General features: G+C 39.6%; 1 protein-coding gene across 8 annotated transcripts in view; it reads right to left on the bottom strand.

The window, feature by feature from the left end:
• Positions 1-12500, bottom strand: part of up (Troponin T, skeletal muscle) — a 14114-nt gene that overhangs the window by 461 nt on the left and 1153 nt on the right. Inside the window, exons 3-10 of one of the 8 annotated variants that reach the window (XM_043009647.2) lie at positions 10419-10460; positions 9870-10091; positions 8305-8375; positions 5284-5305; positions 4794-4874; positions 3969-4047; positions 503-723; positions 1-256 (exon numbers count right to left, since the gene is read on the bottom strand). The exon at positions 1-256 is cut by the window's left edge and continues 461 nt beyond it. In XM_043009647.2, coding sequence (XP_042865581.2) covers positions 506-723; positions 3969-4047; positions 4794-4874; positions 5284-5305; positions 8305-8375; positions 9870-10091; positions 10419-10460 — 735 coding nt within the window. In that variant the 3' untranslated portion in view covers positions 1-256; positions 503-505. Of the gene's footprint in view, positions 257-502; positions 724-1888; positions 1968-3263; positions 3343-3615; positions 3695-3968; positions 4048-4793; positions 4875-5283; positions 5306-7523; positions 7595-8304; positions 8376-9869; positions 10092-10418; positions 10461-12500 lie in introns of all 8 variants that reach the window. The other 7 variants (XM_086548036.1, XM_086548038.1, XM_086548037.1 and 4 more) reach the window with 7 other exon arrangements.

Below are 12500 nucleotides of genomic sequence, written 5' to 3'. Positions count from 1 at the left end.
TCGTGTCGCCGGGGCTCGCGCCTCCACCACTGACTAACTAACCGCCAACCAATAATCGCAGTAATAATAATGATAATTATAATAATAATAATGATGATAATAATAATGATAACTTAAAACCAACTGATCGTTGACTCCATAAAACAGAGAACTTGTTAGAATATTCACATAAAGATGTTAAACAACACAGAGAGTGAGAATGTGACGACATGTCGGTGGATGAAGGAGAGTGAGAGAGGCCGCTGAAGAGGAAAACCTGAAAGAAACGATGGGTCTCAGTTGGATCACTTTTATTGCTCGCTGATGTACAGTCACGAGATGCACCGGACACAGTGCACCCCACGGAGTATGCTCACATGCTATGACGCAATCAAAATAACGCGACGACATCCAAAGACATCTTTTATCATCATATCACAATCAAACACCATCGATCCTTCCACGGGATCCAGTTTCTCACATCGATTCGGCTATTTCTAGGACAGTTATACGGTAGACTTACTCATCACTCCTCTTCCTCTTCCTCCTCCTCCTCCTCCTCTTCTTCTTCCTCCTCTTCTTCTTCCTCCTCCTCTTCTTCCTCTTCCTCTTCTTCCTCTTCTTCCTCCTCGTACATAGGCTCAGGTGGCATCTCGTCTTCCTCACCGCCCTCTTCTTCTTCTGGGGATTCGGGCTCGTCGGCCTTCTTGCCTGGTCGCTCGCCGAACCACTTGGGAAGCTTGGCTGCGGGGGCGGCGAGAACGGGGTTAGGGGGGCATTGGTGGGGGGGGGGGCGACACGGGGTAAGAGCAATTGGACCTTTTCTATAGTGCATAGGTCTATCTTTTGTATTGAGTATTAAGACTTCTTTATTGTTTTCGCTACTATTATAATATTCAATCTTCTTTCATTACATGGAACTCGTAATAACACTCCTTCTTTTATGATAATTAGAAAAGGCAGTACTCTTTCACCGTGAAGGTAGTATTCACCGATATTTTCACAGTCGATGGAGAGTAAGATTTATACAAACACTAATATTGGTATTTTAAGTCAACCGAAAATAAAATTAGGTTTCAAATATAACAAGGAAGGTTGAGCAACAACAACAAAAATGATATATGACAACATCCAAAAATATGTTTACTTACTCGTAAGTCGACGTAAGTACACGAGGATATAATATCACCAGTGAACATGTGGGAAATGACAGTCAGTAATGCGTTGGAGATAACATGCGGAATGCTAATGAATGGAGGCTGAAAAAGGCATCAAACATTTACACTACACTTGATTCAGACAAGAAGGTCTACTGTTGACGTGAAGCTCGGTTGGCATTGATCACACAGTAGAACAAACCTTCATGAACCATTACCACACGACGATTTGTTTACCATCGTCATCTACGTGGAAAATAACTAAGCATGCATTTGCGACGCCAGGTTTCACTTTTAGTGGATGTTTTGCGAGAGCGTAGAGAGGAAAGCAACTCGAAATAAAATAATAATAATAACGTATCATTAATAAGAATAAAGATATGTGCCCGTCTGGCCAGAAGGTAGATTAACTGCGGCCGGAAAGTACACAAATAAAAGAAAACGAAATGTTTGTTAAGTAGCGCGCGACCAGTATGGGCGCCATGTTGGAAAATCAAGGGTTATTGTAACAGTAACTCTTTTTTTTTTGGATTTTTAAGAGCAGAAAATAATTGCTTGGAATACATCCAAGAGCAGCCGTAAACAAAGAAGAAAAAAAAATAATGTAATGAAAGTAAACATTAACGACGATTAATAATAATAGTAATAATAGTAATGTAGCTGTGATTATTCCAGACAGAAAATAAAATAAAGATGATCGTAGTAGCGCCAATGAGAATGCACGGAGTTTACCCGCTTCTTCTCAGACTTACTCTTTTGGCGGGTTTCAAATAACGCTTTAAGCTCGTTCCATTTCCTCTCTCGCTCTTCTCCCGCAGTGTCAATAAGTCCCTGAGAGGAAGTAAACAGAGGACAGTTTAGTTTTAGTCCACAGTCGGATCGTAAAACAGGAGAGGGATTAAAAAAAAAATCTGGTTTTGAAAAGAAGGGTCACCCGAATCATTAGGAAACGCGCGGGAGGCGGCGGTGGGGAAAAACAAGTAATAAAAGTGGAAGAGAAGTCGCAGGATCACACAAAATAGGGGGAAGAGGGGGAAAGTGATACATTTTTGGGGGAAGTGGGATGTACGGAGGTGCTGGGGAACAAAAATGTATATATGCATATGCTTAGATGCATTGGCCCGGGTGTCTTACAGAGATAAGAGTACAAAACGTTTTTTTTCCGGTGAATTCGAAAAAGAAAAGAAAAATAAGATAAAAATATCCGACAAATTACTTCACTCCTATTCAGATTTAAAAAAAAGGAGACGGATTAACGTCACAAAACCGTAACTTGATAAAATGTTCAAAATGAAGCGGTGTGGAGGAAGGTGTGGAAAGGGGGAAGGGATCGTTCTAAGTTTTAGCTTAAAAAAACATCGTAAAACAAGGGGACAGGCAGGGGCCTTTTGGTAAATACAGCGAGGGGAAACGTTAAATAATGAAAAACTGAAATAAGTACTGATAAATAAGACTAGAAACGGACAATCAGCGGGTATTTTTTGTTTTGGTTGCTTCTTTGTCGTTAAACCAGGCTTTGATTGGGGGCGCAGCCGTGTCCGCTAGATACTGGAATGAGCCAAGGTCAGCTTAAAAGGTCATTTCCGCGGTAGACAACGAGTGGGGATAGTAGTGGTATGGGTGGGGGCGGATCTACTACTCCACATCCCCACGAGGGAGCGTGGGGAGGGGGACTACATGGGCGGGGATGGGGTGGAGGAGGGGGAGGCGGAAGAAGAGTAGGCTCAGTTAGGAAGCCGAAGACAAGAATCTCCCGTCTTTCTCTTTCTCGCTCTCCCTCTCTCTCCATTCTCCCATTACCGCAGACTTAACACGTGCGTCCTGTGCGCGCATGCCCTTCTACGTACGCCGTGCTCTGGACATCCTGTCATGCACTCTTGCGGTCCCACGAGGCTATTCCCTCATGGAACCATGCGAGTCATGCTCATGAAAGCCCTTGGCACGCGTGCGAGACCGTGCGATGCGTCAGGCACTGTAGGCACTCGTCAGACATGCGCTTCCTCTACCACGTGTTAACTCTAACGGGGAGAGTCTCAACGGTCTACTCTGAGAACTACGAGCGAGCGACGCCATGGGCCATTCCTGCTATCTTGGACACAGTGTCCAGTGTTAGCTGCCCGTACTTACACTTCGTCCTGTTGACAAACTCTTCGTATTTGTCCTTCCAGTACCTTTCCATCTCCTCGTTGTGTACAACTTCCCAGCCCTGAAGGTACAAGTGTTTTTTGGAGGTCATAAACAGGGGATAAAAAGTGAGAAAGGAGGGGCGTAGAGGGGGGGGGGAGGGGGTTCCATACTTTGGCGTCGCCAACACCAGAAGGAGAAGAAAGAACTGGATGGCAACGCACCCACTCTTCAAGAGCTCGCCACTGGGATTTGTGTGCGTTTTCTTTTGGAGTGAGAGAAATATTCGGGAGGTAGACACGGGGGAGCTTTGCTTGGGGGGGCTTTTGGGAGGGTCACTAACTCTTATACTTACACTTCGACCTGCCCATAAATTCTTCATACTTCGTCTCCCAAACTTTCTGGAGAACTTCTTTGTGAACAACTTCCCAGCCCTGGTGGTAAATGTCACCAGGTCATTAAGGAAAACAAGAAAAAAGAAGGAGAGGGAAGGCGCTGGACAAACTCTCTCACCTTTGAGAACTCCTCTAAACTAAAGAAAGCGAGAGAAAAGAAAAAGAAACAGAAAGGAGTAGCCAACTGGTACTTCGAGTAGGGATACCGCTAATAGGCAGGAACATTGCCAAAGTGGACAAAATAAAAAAAAAATAAAAAGGATCTAGCGCAGCAACAAAGCGTTTCCGATCACCCAGTAACCCTTTTACTCACTCTTTGTCCTTGCCATAAATTCTTCGTATTTCTCCTTCCACATCTTCTCCATTTCTTCCTTGATAACTACATCCCAACCCTGTGTGTAAGGCGAGACAGCACTGGATTGTGTGTCTTAACAAATAGAATCTGACAGCTATAGCTTCTTAGCTGAAACTCTTAATCCAGAATGGATTTTGAAAGAAATGAACCTAACGTATTGAGTTTCTTTTTTTTTTTTTTTTTTTTACTCTACTGTGGTTGAAGATATTAGTTGTCATTTTCAGATATTAGGAAGAAGAGAGAAAAAAACGAAGCTGTCTACAGATTAAGCATAAAGAAATGAATTGAAAAAAAGAAATGAGAAAGAAGTAATTATTTTGTAATAGCGTGAAATCATTAGCTAAGAACGATCTGCCTACGGTATAAGAACTTTATAATAAAGATTAGAAAAAAGAAGCCATTGAAAGGTTATTAGTTGTCCAAGAGATCGAAAGGAAATACGAAAGGAAAAAAAGAAATGTACAGAAAGTAAACCTTAACTTAAATAACTTAAGATAATCTAATAACAATTCTGTAAAAAAAAAATAATATACTTCACACATGATTTTTTTTATTTACACAAACCAATAAGAAATCATAAATCTAAAATCTGTTCTTCCATCGAACAAAGTGTACGATGCAAAATAAATGAACATTGATAAATAAACCATAAACAAAAGAAATGAATATCTGTTCATCAGCAACTAAAAAAATATGTAAGCAAAATCAAAAATAAAAAGGAAGATATAGAAGAAAAAAAAAAGTTGATCTCGACGGCAGGAAGGAAGAAGAAATAATACTTACACCCTCGAAGAGTTTCTTCTTGTCGTCGTATGTCCTCCTGTCTGTGCGTCGCTCGAACTTGGAGGCAGTCTGAATCTTTGGCTGTGGGGGGCGGAGGAGGAGAGAGAGAGAGAGAGAGAGAGAGTATTAGGAAGTGTTTTTCTTTCCCCTCTAGGATTTAAAAAAAATAAAGATAAAAGCGTTATCGAGTAATTTTCCCTGAATTAAAGAAAAACTTGGGGAGAGTAATGATTTGTTTTACCTCTATATCGAAAAAATTACAATGGGGATTTTTTTTCTTCTTCTTTTTTTTTTGCCCTCAAAAGAAGAAAAAAATGAATAATTTCCCCTAAGAATGGGGATCTATCGTCTTTGAATATGTATGAAAATAAATACAAAGGAAATGAGGAATTCAAGTGTTTTTTTCTAATTCAAAATAAGAGGGAAAATAAAGAATATAAACAGATATATCAACAAATGAATGAACGATACAAAACGTCGTCATCCTTACCGGGTGTTTTCCGGTGAGAGCCCTGATGCCAAATAGGAGACAGATTAGTCATAACAAGAGATGGTGAAGTATAGCACTTTACTATGCCCATATTTCAATATATATCATTCAAAGAAAATCTTGAATTAAGAAAACAGAAAAAAAGAGAAAGAGAGAGATAGAAAAAATGAAATGAACTAAAAATGTCAGTGAGATTGGGTAGCCGCCATAGAGGTGCTCCCAGAATGAAGCTGTTATGTCAAGGCGAGACACAGCAGTTCTTATCAAAGCCATCAATACTATAACTGCTATTCGTATGGTGACGTTGATAAGAAACCACTGACACAGTCTCTCCACACAATACGACTTAAATAATCCAGACGCTAATTATGTTTTCCAAAAAAGAAGAAAAATAAAGAGAACATGAACATATCGTTACAATGGCAATTCATAGAGCTGGGTTAGTCTTTACTTGCCAAGTGACTCCAATCAATGAAAACCGAAAATAAAAACAAGAATACATATAAAACATGTACATTAGAGTCTGGACAAACTGAACATGAAAACATATACGTTCTTTTCTTGCGATGGAGGAAGACGCCAGGACAAAATTCTAAGACTTTCAGGCCGAGGGTGAATATGCAAATGAGGTGAATCTCTTTTCCAAAAGTCTCTCTCAAAGTCTTGCAGATGTATGAGTTCGTGAAAGATCTTGGTTTAGCGGTTACCCTTGGCCCGAGGCTTAGAATAGAATCCGTAGAATCTACCCTTGAATATGACCTACACGGCACTATACTTAAGTGATTCTCATTGAGCAAGTGAAAGTCGTGTAACCCGACTGTATTTTACTGTATCCGCGGTTTGGGTGATTGAATGAATAATTTTCCTCAGCGATAATGATGACCATTGCTACAACTATCATTGTAACTATCGCTATGTGTGGTTGTGCAAGCCTACAGGTGTGGGAAATGACAAATGATATTTCAATCAAATTCAGATAGTTGATCAATCTGGTGTCTGAATTATGTATCCAACTTAACATGAATAAAGTCATACCTGTGATGCGTATAAGAGCAATCACTCCCGTTTTCGAAGGCTAAGAATTACCATCTTCAGAAATTATTTCGGTATCTTTTGACAGAATAAGACGATTCATTAAGGGTTACCAGTTTAAGATCTATTTACAAAATTCTATAAACTAATACCATTACTGTATAGGAAACTATTGCAAAAGCACATAGGTCTCATAAATCTGTCGTTTTACTAATCACATCACACACAAAAATTCTACTTCTGTTTATACTCTACTGGTTGTTTATATTTACTTCTAAGAGACGTCATAGAATCCAAACCTTTCTTATCTTGTCGTAGAGAAATATTAGTTAGGGGAAGTTTGGCAGGTGGAGGTAGAAAAGTAGTATATAATCTATTAAGAAAGAGAGGTGAAGAAAGGGAAATATAGGGAAATACGCTTTGAGCTATAAATTGATTCTTTTTCTCTGGCAGACGTAGTAATCATAGCGTCATGTTGCTTGAGAAGTAACGGATTGTATCTTGTCTATACAAAAAATATATTGTACCGTGTATACATGCGTCTTTCTGAAATCTAAACCTACTAAAAAGGCTAATAGTCGCCATTTTTTTAGGGTCGCAGTAGAATGATCAAAACTCATTTTACCGCGACGTAAACAGAATTAACGTTGAGACAGACATCAAAATAAAGTTCTTTTAGAATATCAAGAAAAAAAAGTGAAAAAGATGCAGGCAAGACAACGAACACCGGACGACCTGAAGCGTTTACTGTTGTTAGCGCACGGATCAAAAGACAGGGTGACGTCACACACTGGACGAACCGTTCGCAAAACACAACATTTTTGATCTCACAAAAAAATGAAGAAGAAAAAGAACGTGTGAATAGAAGATAAAATAAAAGTAAAATATCAAATTGATCATTAAAAGTTAATAGAGATGTAAAATTGTAAAACAAAAACAGAAAAAGCAGATCGTTTGCGTTTCTTCACGAAATGAAGCGACCAAGACAGGCCACATGATGAGCAAAATCATGAAGCCTTTATTTTATGCCGAGCGAAACAAAAAGGGCAAATTGCAAAAAATATATATATGATAATGAAAAAATAACGAGGACGAGGTCTCATGCAACAAATATTTGAATTCGGTAAGGCTAGAGAGAGAAAAAAAATAAAAAGGTAAGATTGTTTTGTTTGGTTGAAGCAGAAGAGGACGTGTACGAAAAGACTTACTCCGCCTCCAAGCCTCTCTTGAGGGCCTTTTGCCTGAGCTGTTGCTTCTGACGTTCTTTCAACTCCTTCAGCTGTAAAACCATAGCACAAATCGTGGGTCAAAGAGATTCCTGGTCGCAGGCTGGTCAGGGGCTTATTTAGGGTAAGAGAGGAGGTCGTATAGGGTCGGGGTTGAGGGCAACGTGCAAGTCCGGTCAAGTCAGGTCGGACTTTGGATTGGCAAACACTAAGAAAAGTTTTGATTGTCAAGGGTGTTGTTAGTGATCTAAAGGAATATCTTATACATATTTTTTTTAAGTAAGTGGGTACATAGTGATGATAGTTACATAAAGATTTAACATCTTTTAAGGAAAGTTGGTGTCACAACCTATACTACAGCATACACTGGGGGAAAATATATAAATTTATCTTTTAAATACTAAAAGAATACATGGTCCAATTTATGATATCTAACAGCATATTACATACGGGTTAGTCGCAGATCAGCCATGCATAAAGTTAGTTTAATTTGGCAAAGAAAATAATCGCCAGGTGATCGCACGGATGTCCCGTTTCTTCGACTCCCTCCCCCCACCCCCCACCCCCTCAGAAAAAAAAACGAAGGAAATGATAACGAAAGATGTTGAGCTAATCTTTGTGCGTCAGATGATCTCATCGAAACGATCTATCTAGAAATGCGTCGATGTTTTTTTTTTTTTTTAAGAAAGGAGATGAACAATGTCTTTTTTTTTGGTGAAGGTGAGATGAGCGAGCGAGCGGCTGGCTCGCGCTCGGGACTTACTCGGGATCGAGACCCTTCTTCAGGGCCTTTTGCCTGAGCTGTTGCTTCTGACGTTCCCTAAGCTCCTTCAGCTGTAATGTGGGCAACCCAGTGGGCATTGTTAATTTCGATTTCTTTTTTCTAAATCATGGTTTTGTAGAAAAAAGAAAAAAAAAATCTCTGGATTAAGAAAAAAAAGAAATAAATATATAAATGAATAAAATGGAGCTAAAACGCTACCGATAAGAGCCTGCCTTGTTTTTTTTTTTAAAGTTGAAGTTATTTACCAGGGACGTGTATAAGGAGTACCGGTCCGGGCACAACTACATACTCGTGGTAGAAAAGTGAAAGGTCTGTTAACGGGAGGGAAAAATAACAAGAAGAAAACGCCCTCGGCTAATCATTTCTGGGCAAACGAATCACTGTTCGTCTTTGAAGAGGAAAACCTTATTCACTTTTCCATGTGTCATTTACAAGTCACTTGAGAACAAAGGTACTTATTTAGAAGAAGAAGAAGAAGAAAAACAAATCTGAGAGAGGAAAATATGTTCCGCGGGTTTAGAGTGAACTCGTAAATGACACTTTCTTTTTAAAAAATGCAGATAAGGATTCCTCTTCGTTTCCTTTGTTTTCTCTTGGTTCTTATTCTTCTTTCGGACTGAAGGAGGGACCGGGTACATGCAGGGCTCGTATGTCTTTTTCTCTGAATGTTTTTTTCCTTTTTCATTTGCAATTTCAGTTGCAGGATACAGAAAAAAAATACTGATCCCGTGAAAAAAATGGATCATGCACTGGCAAAAAAGAGGAAAAAAGGCAAAAGATGTAATAAATTGAAGCCCAAAAAAAGGGTGAGGAACCAAAAGTTAAAAAAGTGGCCAGCGTTTGTGTTTTAGATCTTGGGGAAAGTATGTCAATAGCAAATGTTAAAAAAAGTTATAATTTAATAATATCATGCACATTGAAAGCCAATGGCTTGAATCTGGATTGGGTGATGGTTGCAGGCATAGCACTTTTTTTTCCTTTTTTTTTTTTGAAAGGGGGTGTAGGAAGCAAAATAAAAAGGGTGATTGATTAAAAGCTTGTAAAAAATCACAACCATGTAAAAAAATATGAAACGAAAAATTATATATAGAATGACTTCCGGAAGAAAAAACACATGCTGGAAAGGAACAATGGGTTGGAGGAGCATGGGTATTCTGGGTTATTTTAACAGTGTATCAGACTTTGACCGAATATGTGAATTGTCATATATAAGTGTATTCTATGGTAGAAAATTTAAACTATAAACAAATTGGTATTGGTACAATTCTTAAATCAAAGGCTGTCAAAACATTATCAAAAGTGATAAAAAAAAAAATGAAATTAATCAGAATATCAAGATATATATATTTTTTTTAAATCTGAAATTTGAAGCAAAATGAAAGCAATTTGACTTAATCCTCCTTAATTCTCCACTACATCCTCCTCCTACTCCTCCTTATTCTCCACTAAGTATCTCCTCCTCCTCCTTCTTCTCCACCTCCTCCTCCTCCTCCTCTTTCTCCTCCTCCTCCTCCACCTCCTCCTCCACCAGCCACCCCACTTACGTCGTAGTCCTGTCGCTTCATCCTCTCCTCCATGTCGTACTTCTCGGTCTCCAGCTTGATGATGAGGTTCCACATCTCCTCGGCCTTCTGGCGGAGAGCGGACGCACCAACGCCGTCGACGCAGAGGGGCTTCACGCGGATGGAGAGGGCGATCTTCTTCTCCTCGGCCAGCTGCTCGCGGGTCTTGCCCAGTTCGCCCTTGGCCGCCTGGATGTTGGAGAACTGGGCGGGGGAGAGACGGGGAGGGTCAGTCAGTGGGGGGAGGGGGGGGGAGAGTGATTGGGGAGAGGGGGGCGGTGAAAGGGGTGGGGGGTTAAATGGGTGGATCGGGGGATGATGGTTGATGGTTGATGGTTGATGGTTGAGAGAAGGGTTGAAAGATAGTCCTGAGGGGAATGACTCGATGGAAAAATGAGGGAACGAGGGAGGTACTGCATGATGATTTTTTGTTCTCATACAATACTATCTCAAATCTTTCAGTATAAGTAACTTTTCCTTTTTTTTTTTATCTTCAAAATTCACAAAAGTTTAAGCCACGAGGGAACTCACCTTGTCGCCGCCGCTCTTAACGCCGAACTTCTTGACGCCATCCTGGAAGAAGACAGTGAGTCAGACCGCGAAAGCAAAGGCGGATGTCAGTAAGGTCTGTTGCATTACAACTGCTATGCTGTTGTGCATACTTTCTTAGTCTTGTCTTTATGATCATAACAAAGGCTATGTACATGACTTTCGCTTCTGAAATCTTTTTGTAAGAGTACTAGCTCCAAAATGGATTTGATATGAGTCTGTATATGTGTATGTGTTTACATATGTATATGTATATATATATATATATATACATATATATACATAAATACATATATATATGCATATATATATATATATATATATATATATATATATATATATATATATATTACAGATAAAACATTTACATAGTACAACACCATATTAGTCAGTGGTGAGGATTACATTGTAAAGTACAGATACAGTGAACCCAATAACCAAGAATCAGGTGTCTGAAACAAGAGCAAAACAGAATCACGCAGAATAAAGATAAAAAAGGGAGGGCCACACATACATTATATGGAAATCACGATGTAACATAGAAAATGGGTTTCCTCCTGCACTCCGTTTTCTTTATGAATAAACCTCGGAGGGGAAACTGAACGAGATCACGATTTGTTGTGCTTTGGACAAAAAGGGGAACGTGGGGGAGCACAAGATAGTGGAAAGAAAGAAGAAATAAATGCAAAAACAAAACCAGAAACAAATAATATATTGCCAGAATATTTACGGAATGAAAGAAACATGTTAAACTGTAAAGAAAGAATGAAATGCGAGAGAAACAGATGGTGTTATCACGAATGCAATCCAAACCAAGCCAATCAACAAGTGAACTCTTCCATGTTAAATGAGTGAAGTTGGTTAAAGAGAACTTTCTGGAAATACGGGCAGGAGTAATTCAGTTATCAGCTGTTGGACTTAAAATGGGGGTCGTGCGTATACTTTCTACGGGGAATATAATTATCCATTCCGTCAGGAGAATGAGTTTCTCACCTCCTGAAAAAGAAAATGAAAATCGGATGGGAACATTTTGGTCTATACAAAAGAAATCTGTCTGAAATAACACTAAGAAAAGCTATTGGAAAATAATAAAGGGAGAGAGAGAAAAAAATCATAATAAAAAACAACTACATATTTTTTTTTTCGTCTCCATTTAAGGATGTATAATGGTATTTATCACACGAGGATTATTCATCATCATCAATATCTAATGGAGAACATCCACCAAGTCTATTTCTCAGATGTGCAAGCCTTATTATCTTGCATCATGCATTCATATGATGCACAGCCATCGGTTATCAGGATTCAACATTCCAGTCAGTCTTGATATCACATTAATCAATTATCAATTTTGCGACGAACATAATACCGTAATACCGCCTGCTTCTTAAGCTGAAAATGAATCATCATTCGTCCATAGTTTCGAAATTGGATATGTTGAATCCGTGACCCTAAGCTAGAAGACTACTCTAAGCCCCATGGCAGTCTGTGTGCTGCCATGGGGCCAGGCGAGCTTCTCGGGGGCTAAGAGGGTGCTAAGGTGTATCGTGTGTCGTGTCATTTAACAGTCAGCCACCATACGAAGAAACAACCTAAGCCAAAGGAAGATGCTATTAAGTGCTGAGCCAGAGGGATTCCAATGATCTGTGTCTGAGGGAAAAAAGCTTTGAATTCTAAGCCTGTTGATGGTTTCGGAGATAAAGCTTTGAAGCCTAAGAGGGTGGACCGTGTTGATGGTCTGGGAAGAAAAGCTTCGAATGCAAAGAGGAAACGACCTTGTTGATGGTCTGGGAAGAAAAGCTTCGAGTTCTAACAGGATGGACCGTATTGATGGTCTTGAGGTCTCAGCCATATAAAGGGAATCTTGGAGTGGAACCTGAGGTGTTCGGGATACTGCTTGTGGAAACAAGTACTCTCTGACTACAAGGTTAAACTACGTCCATGAAATGATGGTCGTTACAACGTGCTACTTCGTGACTCCTGGGAATGAGTGATGGTCAATATTGGAATGAGAGAAAAATGATTTAAAAATGGTGAGACTTATAACGACAGCCCAATAATAGA

The sequence above is a fragment of the Penaeus japonicus genome, unplaced genomic scaffold (assembly GCF_977035675.1).
Source record: "Penaeus japonicus unplaced genomic scaffold, GWHDUDI00000001_assembly GWHDUDI00000020, whole genome shotgun sequence".
Taxonomy (NCBI): domain Eukaryota; kingdom Metazoa; phylum Arthropoda; class Malacostraca; order Decapoda; family Penaeidae; genus Penaeus; species Penaeus japonicus.
This window is presented reverse-complemented; position numbering and strand designations above follow the sequence as displayed.